This window comes from Pseudonaja textilis, chromosome 1, assembly GCF_049901715.1.
Source record: "Pseudonaja textilis isolate UNSWEBS1 chromosome 1, rPseTex1.2, whole genome shotgun sequence".
NCBI classification, from domain to species: Eukaryota; Metazoa; Chordata; class Lepidosauria; order Squamata; family Elapidae; genus Pseudonaja; species Pseudonaja textilis.
In genome coordinates, this window is record NC_141990.1 from 99,934,413 (window position 1) to 99,950,507 (window position 16,095).

Genomic DNA, 16,095 nt, shown 5'->3' on the forward strand with positions numbered 1-16,095 from the left:
TTGCTAGTGGGTCAGGAGGCTGAATTATACTCTGAGCCCAAAGGACATTATCTATCCCACATTAAAAATTCCTGCAATGGTACATCTTTCTGTATAATTCTTCCTTTATCAGCTGCTACACTGCCAAGCTGTTTAATCAGTAATTGTCTATCTTGAAGTGTGGGGATAAGCCTAATTGAAGAAATAGGAATGACTTTTGCTAAGATAAGACCTGGCTGTTGAAGAACTAATGCAAAGAAGAAAGAAGAAAACAGAAGAAGGATGCTTATCTGATTTGATTTGAGTTCTGCCCCAATAACAGAAATATCGCTAAACAAGGAACCTAAACACTAGATAGATCAGCAAAAACACTTATAACCTTTAATGTAAAGGAATTAACAGCAGAAATGCTAAAAAGAAATTTAAAGCATCAAATGGCAATAAAACATTGGCATAGTTCGGTAATTGTTAGATTATTCTTGTTTTTTACTCTCCCATTAGAAGAGACCATTTGCTTTTCGGGGGGGGGGAGACGGGGGACAGCATTGAATGCATTGCTGCCTGGCACCCTGGCCGATAGTTATACTACCATTACTTGGTATTATTATCTTAGTTTGGTTTATGTAGATATTCAGCTACTAGTGGAGTCCAGAAGAAAAGAGAACAGCAGAAATCTCTTTGACAGAAGGAAAGACAGACGCTGATCTCCTTTTGTGGGTTCTGCAGGCAGAAAGATGGTTTACTGCAAATCTATTAAACTACTCAAGATTTAGAAGCTGAAATTCAAACCCCAGCCTTGTGCATACATTTCACCCCTGTGCCTAATCTGCTTATAACCTTTTAACACAAGAAATACTCATTGGTCGAATTCACACTGCATTCTATCTAATAGCAGAGCAATAGCAGGTAACGTGAATATAGCTAAATAAATAAAACAATATTATGCTTTTTCACAGTACTTCATTCCTTACCCCAAAACAGATTTTCCAGTTTCATCTGGTTTACGTACAGTAAATGGGCTGGGATCAATGGGAACATTCTTGGGCATAAAATCTCTGAAGAAATGTGGAAGAGAAAGAAAAATCAATAATCAAATAAAAAGCTATATTACTTTTCAGGAGCAATATTTTTCTGGACAACAAGAGTATTTCAGACATAATTGCCATAAAATGTGTGTTTGTGTGTACTGTGTATTGTGTACATATACACCGTACATACACACACACCATACACGTACACACACATGGAAGTTAGGAAGTGATTTATTTGTATGCTGGTTGACTGTACATTTCCAACATCACTGTTTTCTGCATATATTAAATGACATTCCTCTTGTTAAATAATCCAAACCATGTCAAATTCACTTCTTGATAAATGATTCACACAGCCAACCTATCCCACACATTTATCAGCAAAATGCAAATATTTCAGAACATTTTATATTGGTGAATTCCTGCAAAACTAGGTTGGTTTATAAATGCACTATGATGGAAACTGGACAGAACTAAGTTTATTTTGAAACTGGAAGCACACAATACAGAATTTTATTGAATTTAGCACATCATTTATTGAATTAAAAGAGAAACAGTATGTAATTTCTAACAGTCCATTGCTGTTTCTGTCTTAAGGTATGTTTTCTATTATATACTTTTTAAAGAAAATTGAATAAGAGTTGGGAGTAAAAAAGCAAATTCAAAATGCAACATCAAATAAAAATAAAATAAGCATACCGCATTGAATTTGTCATTGCCAAGCAAAAGATGTCATCGAAACTGCTGAGTTCATATGGTCGAAAAAAATCATTCTGAATATCAATTTCATCATCAAACTTATGAAATCGCTTCACTATTAACTTCCTCTGGTTTTCAGCACATGTCACTAAAACAAGTAAATCATACTTCTAAGTGAAAAGGAAAAATACTGCTTGCATTAACTTGTAGATTTGTGGATGCATTGAATCCAATTAAATGTTTCTTTTTGGTCATTTTATTAATATTTTTATTAATAGCATATTGAGGATTAATCACTTTCCATGTTAGAATATATGACCTCTCCTCTTCTATTTTTTAAAAAATAGTAACAAATAAGTCCCTCTCCATGTTTCCCCTGCCAATTTCCCCAGCCAACTAACTTCTGTTAATGACTTTAGATAAGTGACAATACATATAATACAAAAACAAATCAGGTTTTTGGCCTGAAGGGCCATCACAACACAGAACAGTGCTCTATAGCTAGTTAAGTCCACCTAGGATCATAGAACTGGAAGGGACCTTGAAGATCTTCTAGTTCCAACACCTTGCCCAAAGTCTTTATGCCATTTCCAGACAAATGGTTACCCAAATTTCTTGAAAACTCCAGTGATAGAGCATCCAAAACTCTAAGAGGCAAATTGTTCCATTGATTAATCATTAATTAATCATTAATCTTACTGTCAGGAAATTCCTCCTTATTTCTCTTTGATGAGCTTCCACCCATCGCTTCTTGTCCTACACTTAGATGCTTTGTAGGACACCGCCTTCTCTGTGACACCTTCAAATATTGGAAGATCTCTCCCAGGTTTTTTCTTCAGTAGGCTAAACATACATAATTCCCTTACCTATTCATCAGGTAATTTGGCCTCCAGATTCCTTATCATCTTTGCTGCTCTTCTCTACACCCTTTCTATAGCCTTTTTTATACCATGGTGACCAGAACTGAATGCAGTATTCAAAAAGAGGCCTCACAAGTGCAAAATAGAATGGTACTATCATTTCCCGTGTTCCCTCTGTTGATGTAACTTATGATTGCATTGGCTTTTTTGAGCAGCAGCAGCACATTACTGACACATACCTAAGTGGTGGCAAACTTGGTCACCTAGATCTCTCTCAGAGGTATTTCTGTTGAGCAAAGTAATCCCTAGCCACTATCTATGTATCAGATTTTTCCTGCCTAAGTGCAGGACTTTACTCTTCATGCCACTGAACTGCATCTTGTTGGATAGGCCCAAATGCTCAACTATTTCAAGATCTTTCTGAATCATGAGTCCATCTTCCAAAGTGTTAGCAATTCTCTACAGCTTGATGTCATCCACAAATTTGATGAACTTTCCTTTAGTCTCCTCATTTAGGTCATTTATGAGGATGTTGAAGAGCACCCAACCAAAGTCAGAACCTTAAGGTACCCCACTGCATAGTTTTCTCCACATAGATGTAGTTCCATTGAGAACCACATGCCGAGTGTGGTTGGTCAGCCAAATGCAAATTCATCTGGTGATGCTATTGTAATTTATCTTCCACATTGTTCTGTTTTACCAAGAAGTAGGCTGTGGTCTACTTTGTATCAAATGTCTTAGTCTAAGTTATACTATGTTCACAGCATTTCTTTGATCTACTCATCCATTGTTTGATTATCTTTTCCAGGATTTTCACAGGCATTGATGCCAAGCTGATCGCTCTGTATTTTCCTAGATCCTTTTTTCCCATTTTGAAGAAACCACATCAGTTCTTTTCCAGGAGTTCTGAAAGATTTCACTCAGTTGTTCCAAAATCACATCTACCAGTTCCTTTGGGATCCTACAATATAAACCATCTGACCCAGGACATTTTAACTTGTCCAAAGCAGATAAGTATTCTCTTACCAAAGCCTTCCCTATTTTGACTTGCATTCCTGTTCTGTCTCCCACAGTGCTGCTTTTGATAAGTTGGATTATATTTCTCTTTTGCTTGAAGACAGACGCAAAGAAAGAATTAAAGATTTGTGCTTTCTTCTTGCTGTTTATCATCTTATCATCATCTTCCATTAGTTACTGACCATTTTCTTGGTTTTCTTTTTTCTTCTTACATGTCAACAGAAACCTTTTTGTTATTTTTCATGTTTGTTGCAAGTCTTAATTCATTCTGAGCCCCGGCCTTCCTGATGGTCCTGGCAGACTCAGCCTATTTGCTAGTATTCTGTTTCAGTTACCTGCCCCTCTTTCAATTTTCTTGCACTTCTCCTTTGTGTCCTTCAGTTTATCAAATAGCTCTTCATGCAACTTCATCCATTAAAACAGGAGAAAACCAAGCAAAATATCTCTCGAATCCAGCTTCCTCAATTCTATTAGTGCATGAAGTTGAAAAATGAGGAAAACATAATATATAAAGATGGATAAGCGAGATAATCAAAGTATTATATACTGCTCAATCCATATTTCATATAGCTACATCAAGGGATAATGCCTCATTAACAACATGCAAGCATAATTCACCACTATGTTAGGGAATTATTTTTATTAGGTCCATTTTATATTGCATATGATACAGGCTATACAGGTTTTTCATTAGTATACAAGTATAATTTACCTTCATCAAAAGGCAGTGGCAAATATTTTAAAACACCAGGAGTCCACCAAAAAGTGTAGCTTCAAACAAAAAAACAAAAACATAAAATGAAAAAAGCATTCCTTCATCCTTCACATATCTTACACTTGCAATTGCTTCTTGCCACATGATGCTTTCCCTCTTGCTGCTCTTGGAGACCTCTACCCAAACCCTCACCCTATTCCTCATGCCCTACAGTTGCTAATCCCAAATATATGTATACAAAATTATATATCCGTATCATCCAAGCCTCTTTTTCCAATACTCATGATGTCAAATTTTAGATTATAAATTCTTGATGATATCATGCAGAAAATTAGAACTATTATAAAGGTAAACAAGAAAGCTGTGAGGTTGAGGTTAAATAATTGTCTAGCTTAATACCCTCCTTTTACATATAATATATTCCTTACTTCAGTCAAGAATGTATATCATTCTTAACAGAACACCCCATTAAAGTAAAACAACATACCATCCTTAAAAATAATTCATCTCCAGCACACTTTTAATTATAGATAATTAATCCTAAAGCAACAGAAATATACTTCTTCCCCTTCCATTATAAAATGTGACATGAAGCAATTACAACATTGCTTGTTTATGTTAAAAACTATGTATTTACATTGATTATTAAATGATTTTTCAAAAAGTATTTGTAAAAGTTTAAACGATCTTAATTCTGAATAATAGGGATTGAGCAGAACATTACTCATATGTTTAGCTTCTGGCTGCTGCAGAACTGTACTGCTGCATAGTTCCTCCCAAATGTTTAACTTAGTATTGATGAATTTGTCCCAACTTCCATCTCTCTCAGTTTCTGGCATTTGTGAAATAGAACCAACTGTCAAAGATACTCCTATGCTAGATTAGTTTACTATATCTGATATTAAAATCCTACTAATCATTCATTGAACTTGAGGTTCACAACTTGAGGTTATTTCATTCTCTTTCAAATGTCTTTTGTATCAGTATCTTTTACCTACTAATTAATATGTCAACAAAGTAAAATCCTATCTTTCCAACTGCCAACCTTATGCTGTTACCAAGCACACTGAATCTCATGATTTAAAAACTCATCATTTAGCCAACTGTGATAGTATGCTTTCTCATTCCATAGGTCTCGTAACAGAAAATATACTTCATGATCAAAAATCTTAGACTGAAAAGTTATTTGAAGAGATTATTAAAACTGAAGAAGCTTCTTGGATGAGATGTGAAATGTTTTCAAAAGAAAAAAAACTAACAAAGTCCAGTTATCTTTTGAAAAAAGCACCTTTGGGACTATTTGCAAATATATTAAGATGGAAGGGTGTCTTTAATAGAGGGCCTACAAGTAACTTTGCTGGGAAATGTTCCAAGCCAATCAACTGTGTATTCTAAAAATGTAATAAAACTATTCAGACATTTTCTCTTGCAATATATTAGAAGCAAATATATGTATCTGCTAACATTAAAACTAGTAGTATTTCCCACCAGTGTAAAAGCTTCTTTGTCTTCGACTCTTGGCAAATCCTTACACTCTTCAATTTCTGGATGTGTGCATGTCATTTTGGCCATCAACCATGTTCTTGCTTTGTTTTCATTCTCTGAGTGGCATGATGGATACCTCTGAAGGTGACTAAACATTTCTCTCTTCATATTGCTAGGGATAATCATCTTAGCCTTAGTCATCAAAAAGCCATTCTCTACAAAGACTGTACAGTTTACAAACCAATATAAGAATAAGTTTTAGCTGCTTTCTCCATCATGGTCACTCTGACTGAACAAATTGAGATACAGCCTATAATTCTGAATCATATATCAAAGGCATCAACTAAACTGACATTAAGATCAAGAGTTTACAGTGTAAACTATCTTCGTATTGTAACTGTATCATGATAATACAACGTCTTGTAATATTGCTTTTGGTAGTGTCCAATGGGATACTTTTACACACAGAACGTAAATGCAATAACTCCTACTCATGTTGTTCTACAATAAGTAATATTCCAGTAATATACAATAAGTAATATTCATGCATTTGATCCTGTAAGCAGTACTGAGCATTTGAATGGTAGCCATTCACTGTCAGATCATCATAAGTTTATCTAGTTCTCTTAAAATTATCTCTTATATTACCTGATGATGATTCTGCAATTTATCATAATTCTATATTCTGTATTCTGAATATCACATCATTTTTTCTCTCTGTACAAATGTTGAAACTTTTCCTCATAGTTCAGCTGCTCAATACTCCTAATCATTTTGATCTAAGTAGTAGCATGTTTTCCAATTCTAAAATATATTTTTGTTCCAGTGTACATGCCATTAAACTTCTACTTCAATATAGCTTTTCATTTCAATCTTTATTTAGTTTGGAGAAACAATTTTAGAACTCTTCAATATTTATTTTGTTTTTAGCACCCTGAATTAACCCCACCAGCCAATGTGCTTCTGTGCTGCTAAGTCCAGTTTATTTATAAAGAAGTTGAAATACTTCAGTTCTGAAAAAAGATCTTTGAGGGTTCCCTTGCTAATTCCTTTCATTGTGACATCTGTCTACTGCTTGATAATTTAAACATTACTTATTTCAATTAGATAGAGCAGAAAGAGATTGCTGACAGCAGTCGGGAAAATAATGCTTAATATATTTGGTTGAGATACAACAGGGCAGGATTGCATGTCCCTTTTGCTTGCTATGGGATTAAAAGAGCCCTGTGTGCAATCTTTGTTTTTATATCATCTTTTAAGGTGGATTTTTATACAGTATCTTCATAACCGATGTTTTTATATTTGTTGTGTTATTTGATTGTTGTATGCCACCCAGAGTCATTTTTTGTGAGATAGATGACTACACAACTTTGATAACTAAATAAATAACTGTATGAATGGAAAGAGTTTGAAAAAGTAAAATTTATTAATGGAAGTTTCTGCTTGCAATAAAAACTCTTGCACAGGTTCCCATTAGTAAAAGTGGCAGAAAAAACATACGTTCTTTCTCTTGAAGCTCCATATAACTCACTAAAACATAGGATGGAATGGAACTATTTGATTTTCTGTGCTTAGGGAATATTGAAATGAAATACCTTCGCCTTGTCTGGAGAAGATTCATTGTGTCCTTTTGATGCAAATAAAAATCAGTAGGAAGTTCCCAGAGATGAGACTTTCCTTCTTCAGGCTGAAATACTCCTAGAAACAAGTTAATAGAATCTTGCCGGTCAGCATCTAAAAGATATAAGGAAAGGGATTTGATTTTTTTTTTAAATACATGTTCACTCAAAATTTATCATTTTACTACCCAAAACTTAAAATTGGAATGGGGATAGAGGAAAGTAGAGTTAGAATGACAGAAGATTATAGGAAACCCAGTCTACAGCTGTAAACAGAATTTTTGTTTCAAATTATTTTTTAACATATTTGCAAAAGTACACAAAAAGTCATCATTATATTCTGGGTATTTCTTCCTGCCTGCAGCAGCCAATCACTTTAGATAAGTTCATACATAGCCCTACACCCTCCTTACAAAGAAAACAGAATACAGAGGCAATTTGCATGCACTTAGGCATATATCTGTATGTTTTCTATACCCTTTCCATATGTTTTCTAACATGCTGTTCCATGATGCCTAACACAATAAGTTCCATTTCCCTTAAAATCAATTTTATTTTATTTCAATCTCAGTTTAATTATAGATTTATCTTCTACAGAACTTATTCTCCAATTATTTCTTTCACATTGAACTGAGAAGCTGGGTTCTTCCTTGAATGCTTCCCTATTATACTTTTGGGGAGTTTTCTAAATCTCTGCTCTAACAATGATTCCTTCATTAACTAACGTATTTTTCTTTAGCAAAACAGGAATCATGAGAAGTCTATTCAACAGCTCACAGTTTATGTGTAACAAGTCTATTATCTATGATTTATCACTTATATCTTTTATCTTTAGAGTTTATGCACCAAAGACAAATTCTGTGTGTGTCCAATCCCATTTGGCCAATAAATAATTTATTCTATTCTACAACCTTGGCTATTATGTGTAAATCAATTTCCAATACATAGAAAATTAAATTTGGATACACCGTGGACTTATTATACAATTGTACATATGTACAATAACTTATCTCAACTTGAGAATACTTTTATTTTCATAAAACAAAATTTCTTATGGCTACCTACATATCCATTGTTAGGAATATAAGTCACCTAACAGGTATTTGGGTTGGAAATATATAAACCAAGATAGACACTTTAATACTGTCTCTTTAAGAGAATCCTAAAACTGTCATTGGGTGTGGTTTCTCAAATGGCCATAAGATGGAGCCAGAAACCTGGGTTGTCTTAATCTTAGTCTCAGAAGAGAGTGTATCTCAGTGAGTCTCTCTGTTTTTTTCTGTTGGAGAGTTTTGCCGTTCCTCTATTTTTCCTGTATTGACTAATATTCCTGAATTTGATATAAGTCTGATACTGAACTGTTTTTGACACTGGACTTCGTTATTGGATTATCCCTTGACTGAAAACTGACTGATTTAACTGTGAATGACTTTGGATTGCTGATCTTGAACTTTGCTTGAAAGTTTCTGGAAGTAAAAACCTACATTTATTGTACAGTGTATCTGTGTGCGTATTATTCAAACACTACTCTCAAATACGTCTCCCTGTATGTGCTCATTCTCCTAACGGGGAATTACCTCAACATCCATGCTGCTTTTATTCTCTGTCAAACCTGACGGCTATCCATTATTATTAATTAGAAAAAATATCTCTAAAGTGCCTCTTAAATGATATGAAAAAAAATATTCAAACACAGAATTCAATTCAATACCTGAAAAAGCATTGCTATAATATCTTGAAAGAGTTTGCATAATATCTTTAGAATGCTGTGTCCATGGGGCTATTTTTCTGTAGGTTTTTACTCTATGAACCAGTTGAGAGCCACCATATTGGAGTGACAATGTATCCCCATGATCTTCATATAATTCTTCAAATAATCTAAAGCAGGAAGAGCAACATAGTTTAGAATTGCATCTTAGTGGAACAGATACAAATGAGAAACCATTAGCTATTTCTTGAGCAGGCAGAAATATATTGCCCTGCGGTAAATTTAGGGCTTTAACATAGAGTACAAATTACGAATTTCCATTATATCCAGACAATACAGATGTGAAACTATGACTCAAAGCAAAGCAAGGAGAATTGATATTGACCTCATATGGCCAATAGCAAAGCTCCCACACAGACATTTGCTTTGTCTGTTGTTCCTGCTCAGCAATTATCAGCTAAAACAAAACATTGACAAGCTGTAGCTAGCTCAACTGAAATCCTAACTAAAATGGACACATTCATGGACATCGCTATAACGCAAGCTTTGTAAAAGCACACATTACTGTCTGATTCCCCTGATCCATATGGGCAGCTGATCTTTGAATCTGTAAGCGTTTCCCAAAAACAAAGCATTAGAGGAGAGCATTAAAAGCCAAGCATAAAAATATTTTTCTTGGGTATTAAATTAGAGAACCTTGTTGCAAACAGATTATTTTTCAGTATTAGTAGTGTTTTTTTTTTCTACTAAAAAGAATAACAATCAACTGGCATATTGATTTAATCCTTCTCATAACCAATATCCATTATCATTTGTCATTCAACCTTGCAGGAACTGAAGAATCTCTCCAATTTCACAAAGCTCACTCTAATTTTTACCAAAAAGATTTGAGAAAGATTACATGCCAATTTAAAGTCAACTAGAACCATACAAAAACTGCTTTCGAGTAATTAAATTGGAACAGCAAAGATGTTTCCGCTATAAATAAATAAATCCATCTATCCATCCATGCTTTGGGAATAGAAAAAGATTTTTCAGCTGCCAGATAAACAAAATCGTATTTAAATATGCTAAAATGTTCAAGTTAATGTGAAATGAGGTGTAGAAACAGAAGTTTAGAAAAGAATTAGTAGTGTAAAACAAATGGCTGCATTTATTAAATCTTGCAGAAGGAAAGTCTTACCTACCTAACAGCATCTGTGTCAAACAGAAGATTAGGTTTGTCAATCAATCCCAAGGAATAAAGTTGGTAGGCTAAAGCACATTTTCCAACCATAAACTGGGCTGTATTTGTGCGATCTAAACAGTCCACACAATTGGTTCGAAGAACTCCTGTCTGAAAAATCATTTTCATAAATGCAGAGTCTGTAATTAGCTCCAAACACATCAGTAAATGCCAAAGTCTCCTTCAGGGTAGGAATTTAATTTTTTTTTGGTCTCAATCCACAGAACATAATCTTCAAAGCTGCACATTTGTCTACAAGCATCTATTCATGGAGGGAAAATTCTGTTTATGGATATGCTGTGCTTTCTTTTTCTGATCCGAGATTAACTATATCGGCTGTAACCAAGTAAGATTTTTCATAGATTTCCAAATTCCTTAACATAGATCAGATAATCAAATATTTGTATTATGAGTTTCCTTGCTATGAGATATGCTGTATTATCTACTTATAGTGTAGCATTTTTAAAATGCTTTTATGAACATAAACTAGAAACATCACTTTTATATAAATTCACAATTCCCCAAAAGACTGCTTTCCTTACTGATAAATATAGCTTCCCCATCTGAGAATTCTGAGCTATAGTACTGTAACAACAATTTTTTAAAACTTCATTTCATTTACCTGCAAACGGCCACTGGGAACTACATATCCTCCTAGTTCATTCCATCTATAGGATAAAGATACAAGTGCTTTATAAGATACAATTTTCTCTATATAAAAATCTTGTTCAAACTTTAAGTTCTTAAGAAGGAATTTTGATGAAGTATTCTCCTTGTACAGCAGATTAACTCTATATCAACAAAGCAGAAAGAAACAAAATTTGGGGGAATTCGTTGGGAACTGGGATATTTAAGGGGCCAAACTACCCTGAACATATTCAAAATCAGAAAAATTAGTGTGTGTTAAGGGATAATATGTGCCTTTGGAAGACTTAATAAACATATTTTGCCTCTTATTCTTTAATCCCTCCCACAAAATGGGCCAAAGGTTTGCCCCACTCTCTTCAGGGAGCTCTCTGGCCTCCCATGTCTATCATATCATGGACATCAGATTTTCTCTGTAAAAAAATTGAGGGTTCACTCACTGAAATGACCCTGTCCCACTTGTGTTGGAGGGACTTTGTATGGTGCTTCAGGATTGAAATAATTAGCTGATGACATCACTATTGACTGGGGACATCCTTTCATGTCCCTGTCAAGGAGCTGGAGTGAGTAATGGGATCAGCAGCACTCGGATCTGGAACGTAAGCTTGCTAACCTAGCGTCCTTAACCATGTGAACCACTGTACCCCTACTCATGATATGGTCTTGTCAATTGTTGACATTTTGGGGGAATGATAGTTTACTGTATACAAAGAGATATTCAGGGAAAGGTTTAAATGCTAAAGAAATTAATGTGGGTTAATTATATGTCAAATGCTGATATCTAACTAGGAAGAATTATGGTAGTACTGTGTGGGATAGGATGAGGAGGTGAGGAGTTGGTAAAAAAATAATTGAGTAATTGGAAATGTAACATTATTTTTGGAAATAAGGAATTTATCAGTCCTGAAAAAGTCATTATTTTCTACTAATCAAAGGCTGATATAATACATTCTTTGTTGGCATAGATTTTATATTTTACAATAGTATTTTGTATCTAATAATTGTATTATATTATATTTTTGTAAACCAATAAGTAACTATAAGTTTTATGTATAAAGTAGAATTTCTTTCTTTGTTGTCTACTTTACTTTGTTAAAATTCATTTTACATTTCTGGATGTTTTTGGTTTAATTTTATTATTGCTGAATAGTGCTCTTCTTATATGTTGTAATTAAAACAATATTTAAAATCCTTAAGCTTTATTTCCTTACTCCATCCAGCAACAACGTTATGATTTATTTAGCATTCCTTTCCTTAAACAGCAGGCATTTTTCTCTGGCCTAGTAGACCATGCTAGATTCTAATTTTCAAAATATATGAAGGTTCATGAATATTCTACAATTCTATTTAAAATACTGGGCTACTGGAAAACTAACAATTATTAGCTAATGTGTTGCAAATATTGAACTTTTGGGAAAGGAATTGCAGGGATATCCTTTCATGTAGAACATGGGTGTCAAATTCATGGTATCACATGACGTTATCGCAAAGTTTTTTCCCTTCACGGAGCTGGAGTGGGCATGGCTTGTGCACGATGCATCAAGCTTGTGGGCCGCCAGTTTGACGTCTCTGATGTAGAACATAAAAGATGAGAATTTTGAAAGACTGATTCTATTATTAAACAGTTATTTTTCTGCCAACTCCAAGAGCTGAGACTTCTTATCATGCTTCTATCTAGGGAAAACACTTTCTGCATAATTACTGGGAAATGACATTAACATATAGATGATGCTATAAGTTTTGCAGGGAAGAGAAAGCTCAAACCTTAAGATAAATTGTTCCCAAGACCATCTCATAATGCATCCCATAATAAATGAAGTGACTGTTAATATTAAATATTATTCTTTAATATTAATGGCACTGTTGAATAATGCATGAAGATATATTAACTGTATTAAAAAATTCTATGCACTTGATCAATAACTGTATAACATTCCCAAATTAATTCATGAATGGTAATGAAAAATCAATAGTCCTTTTGATAAATTTGATAAAATATTTTGTTTTGTTTTAAAGATTCCTACAATGTCTGCATATATAATGAACAATGTAAATACTACTCTGAACCAGTTTAAAAAAAGAGATGACCAAAAGCATACTAGTGTACAGGTACATAACAATGTATTCTATGGGTAAGACATGTAGTACTTCTCTAGTCTGGTGTCATCTGTATTTGGATTTCAACACTTTTAATTGCTATGCAGTTAGGAAAAAAGGCACGTGCTCTCTTACTACTTTTGTCTGTCTTGTCCACATTCTTTTTCTAAAGTAAACCAGTTCAGAGTTATTATATGTTCAGTTAAATGAATAGGTTTCTATCAATTAGGAATGGGGCAAGTAAACATTTCTTATAAAACTCTGCATTCAAATTTGGCTCTAAGATTGATTCTGGAATGAAATTGCTATGGAGATCTGACTGACCCCTATCCTGCTGCTGTTTCAAAGGGCCTTGAAAACCTGCTTCTTCACCCAGGCCTTTAATGAGGGTGACTGAAACTCCCTTTGGATTGTATGGATTTGTGGTTTTTTTGTTCATGTCTGAGTTTTTTCTGTCATCCTTGACATCTTTTTGTCTGTCACTGCATTTTTTTTCTTGTTTTAACATTTTAGCTATTCTCCAAAGCACCTAAGAGCAAGACAAGAAGCAATGGATGGAAACTAATCAAGGAGAGAAGCAACCTAGAACTAAGGAGAAATTTTCTGACGGAACAATTAATGAATGCAACAACTTGCCTCTAGAATTTTTGAATTCTCCAACATTGGAAGTTTTTAAGAAGAGATTGGACAACCATTTATCTGAAATGGTATAGGGTTTCCTGCCTGAGCAGGGGGTTGGACTAGAAGACCTCCAGGGTCCCTACCAACTTTGCATTCTATTCTATTCATTTGTAACCATCCAGTGTCTTTGGAGTTAGGCAGCATATGCATTTAAATGATAACAATATCATCACTGCTGTTTGTCATTGCCCTGATTCTTCTGTCAACAATACTGAGCAAATCAGGCCATGGCTTTCAAACATCAAAAACATCTGCCAGACTATGCCACCTGCCTTACATGGACTATCTGAAGCTGTATGGAAAAACATCACCTGAAGTAGAATCGCTCAACGTTGTTCATGTAAACAGCCAAAATATTACAATGGAGTTAGACTGGGCAAATGTGCCACCTTCAGTATCAGCAAAGGAAAAACAGTGTAGACTGAAGGAATCAAGATCCTCTAAAAAATAACATCAAGAGACTGGATGAAGAAGATCACTATATATACCTAGACATTTTTCAGGCTGAAAACGTCAAGCACACTGAAGTCAAGAATAAGGTTAGAAGTGAATATATCACAAGAGTGAAAAAGATCTCAAAGTCCAATATTCTCTGAAGGAAATACCATCAAGGCAATTAACAACTAGGCAATCCCAGTCATTAGATACACAGCTGAAATAGTGGATTCAGTTCAAGTAGAACTGAAAGCCCTAGATAGGAAGACTAGAAAAATAATGACAATGAATGACATCATCCATGCAGTGATGTTGGCAGACTCTATTTCCTAAGGAAAATCAGTGGGTGAGGAATGTTGCAAGTACACCAGATGACTGAAGAGGAAAAAAGTGCATTAGAAGAACTTCTGAAGATGCACTGAAGTTTGAAGATGCACCATGAAGACTCACTAAGTTCTGGAGTGTGGTGAAATGTAATCCAGATTGCCAGAAGGGAGGGAGTACATACTAGAGGAGCAAAATAAGATTATGTGGAAAAAGAGAGTTAAGATGGCTCCTTCCTAGTTCTCAGAGTACATGTTTAATGGTGCAAGAGGCCTGCTTTAGGTTTGCAAAATTTCTGCCTATAGGTGAGGAACAAGAAAAGAAACTGCTCAGAAAAATCTCAAGATACCTTTCTTACTTTTTGAAGCTGGAAATTGAGAGACCAAACTGGCCTACAAGAAAGATCAAATAAGGAATAGAAAAGAGACATAGCAAGTCAAAGTATTGCATGCTACTACCTTAAAAAAAAACAGCAGGAAAGGTAGATAACAATAAAATTGGCAATGGCTAAGGGCAAGAAAATCAAAGAAAGAGAGAGGGGTTAATTCTGGCTGCACAAGAACAAATGCATTCAAAGCCAGAATTCAGAAAACAGCAACAGACAGTAAATGCCACCCCCACAAGGAAGTTGAAGAAACAGTGCATCACCTAGTTAGCTGCTACAAGATTACACAGACTGACTACAAACAATGGCATGACAAAGTAGCAACAATGCTGCATTGGAATATCTGCAAGAAATACAGTTTGCCTGCTAGCAAGAACTGAAGAGGCAGTTTAATAAAGAAAGTAATAAAAATGAAGAAGCTAAAGTACTCTTCAGAATTCAAACAGAAAGCACCTACTGCCTAGCACCTTAGACTTAACAATTGTTGATAAGAAAAACAAACAAATTAGTATAGTGGATGTTGTACCTGATGTCAGCAGAAGAGAAGAGAAACAACTGGAAAAAACTACAAAGATCTGCAAACAAAAGTAGAATGACTAAGGCAAAGGAAAGCAAAAATAGTACAAATAGTAGTAAGGTAAAGGTTCCCCCACGTGCTAGTCATTTCCGGCACTAGGAGGCGGTATTCATCTCTGTTTCTAAGCTGAAGAGCCAGCGCTGTCCAAAGACATCACCATGGTCATGTGGCCGGCATGACTAAATGCTGAAGGTACACAGAGTGCTGTTACCTTCCCACCAAAGTGGTCCCTATTTTTATACTTGCATTTTTTACGTGCTTTCGAACTGCTAGATTGGCAGAAGCTGGGACAAGTAACGGGAGCTCACTCCATTATATGGTGCTAGGGATTTGAACTGCTGAACTGCCGACTTTCTGACTGTCAAACTCAGCTACTGAGCCACCAAATAGTAATAGGTAGATGCAATTCCAAAACATCATTTAAACACCATTGGCATTGACAAAATCACCATCAGTAAATTGCAAACCGAAGTTTTACTTGAAAAAGCTTACACCCTGTGATAATACCTTTAACATCATCAAACAACAATACTGGCCTATCTCAGGTCTTTGGGAAGGATTTGATAGGTGGATAAAAATGCCAAATTGTACCATAATAATAACAATTTCAACT

The 16,095-nt window shown here is 34.8% G+C and overlaps 1 protein-coding gene across 1 annotated transcript in view; it reads right to left on the reverse strand.

Moving 5' to 3' along the window:
- Positions 1–16,095, reverse strand: part of FIG4 (FIG4 phosphoinositide 5-phosphatase) — a 73,993-nt gene that overhangs the window by 18,865 nt on the left and 39,033 nt on the right. The window contains exons 13-19 of the mRNA XM_026726623.2: positions 10,961–11,006; positions 10,301–10,449; positions 9,117–9,283; positions 7,382–7,520; positions 4,299–4,357; positions 1,710–1,857; positions 951–1,034 (exon numbers count right to left, since the gene is read on the reverse strand). Coding sequence (XP_026582408.2) covers positions 951–1,034; positions 1,710–1,857; positions 4,299–4,357; positions 7,382–7,520; positions 9,117–9,283; positions 10,301–10,449; positions 10,961–11,006 — 792 coding nt within the window. The remainder of the gene's footprint in view (positions 1–950; positions 1,035–1,709; positions 1,858–4,298; positions 4,358–7,381; positions 7,521–9,116; positions 9,284–10,300; positions 10,450–10,960; positions 11,007–16,095) is intronic.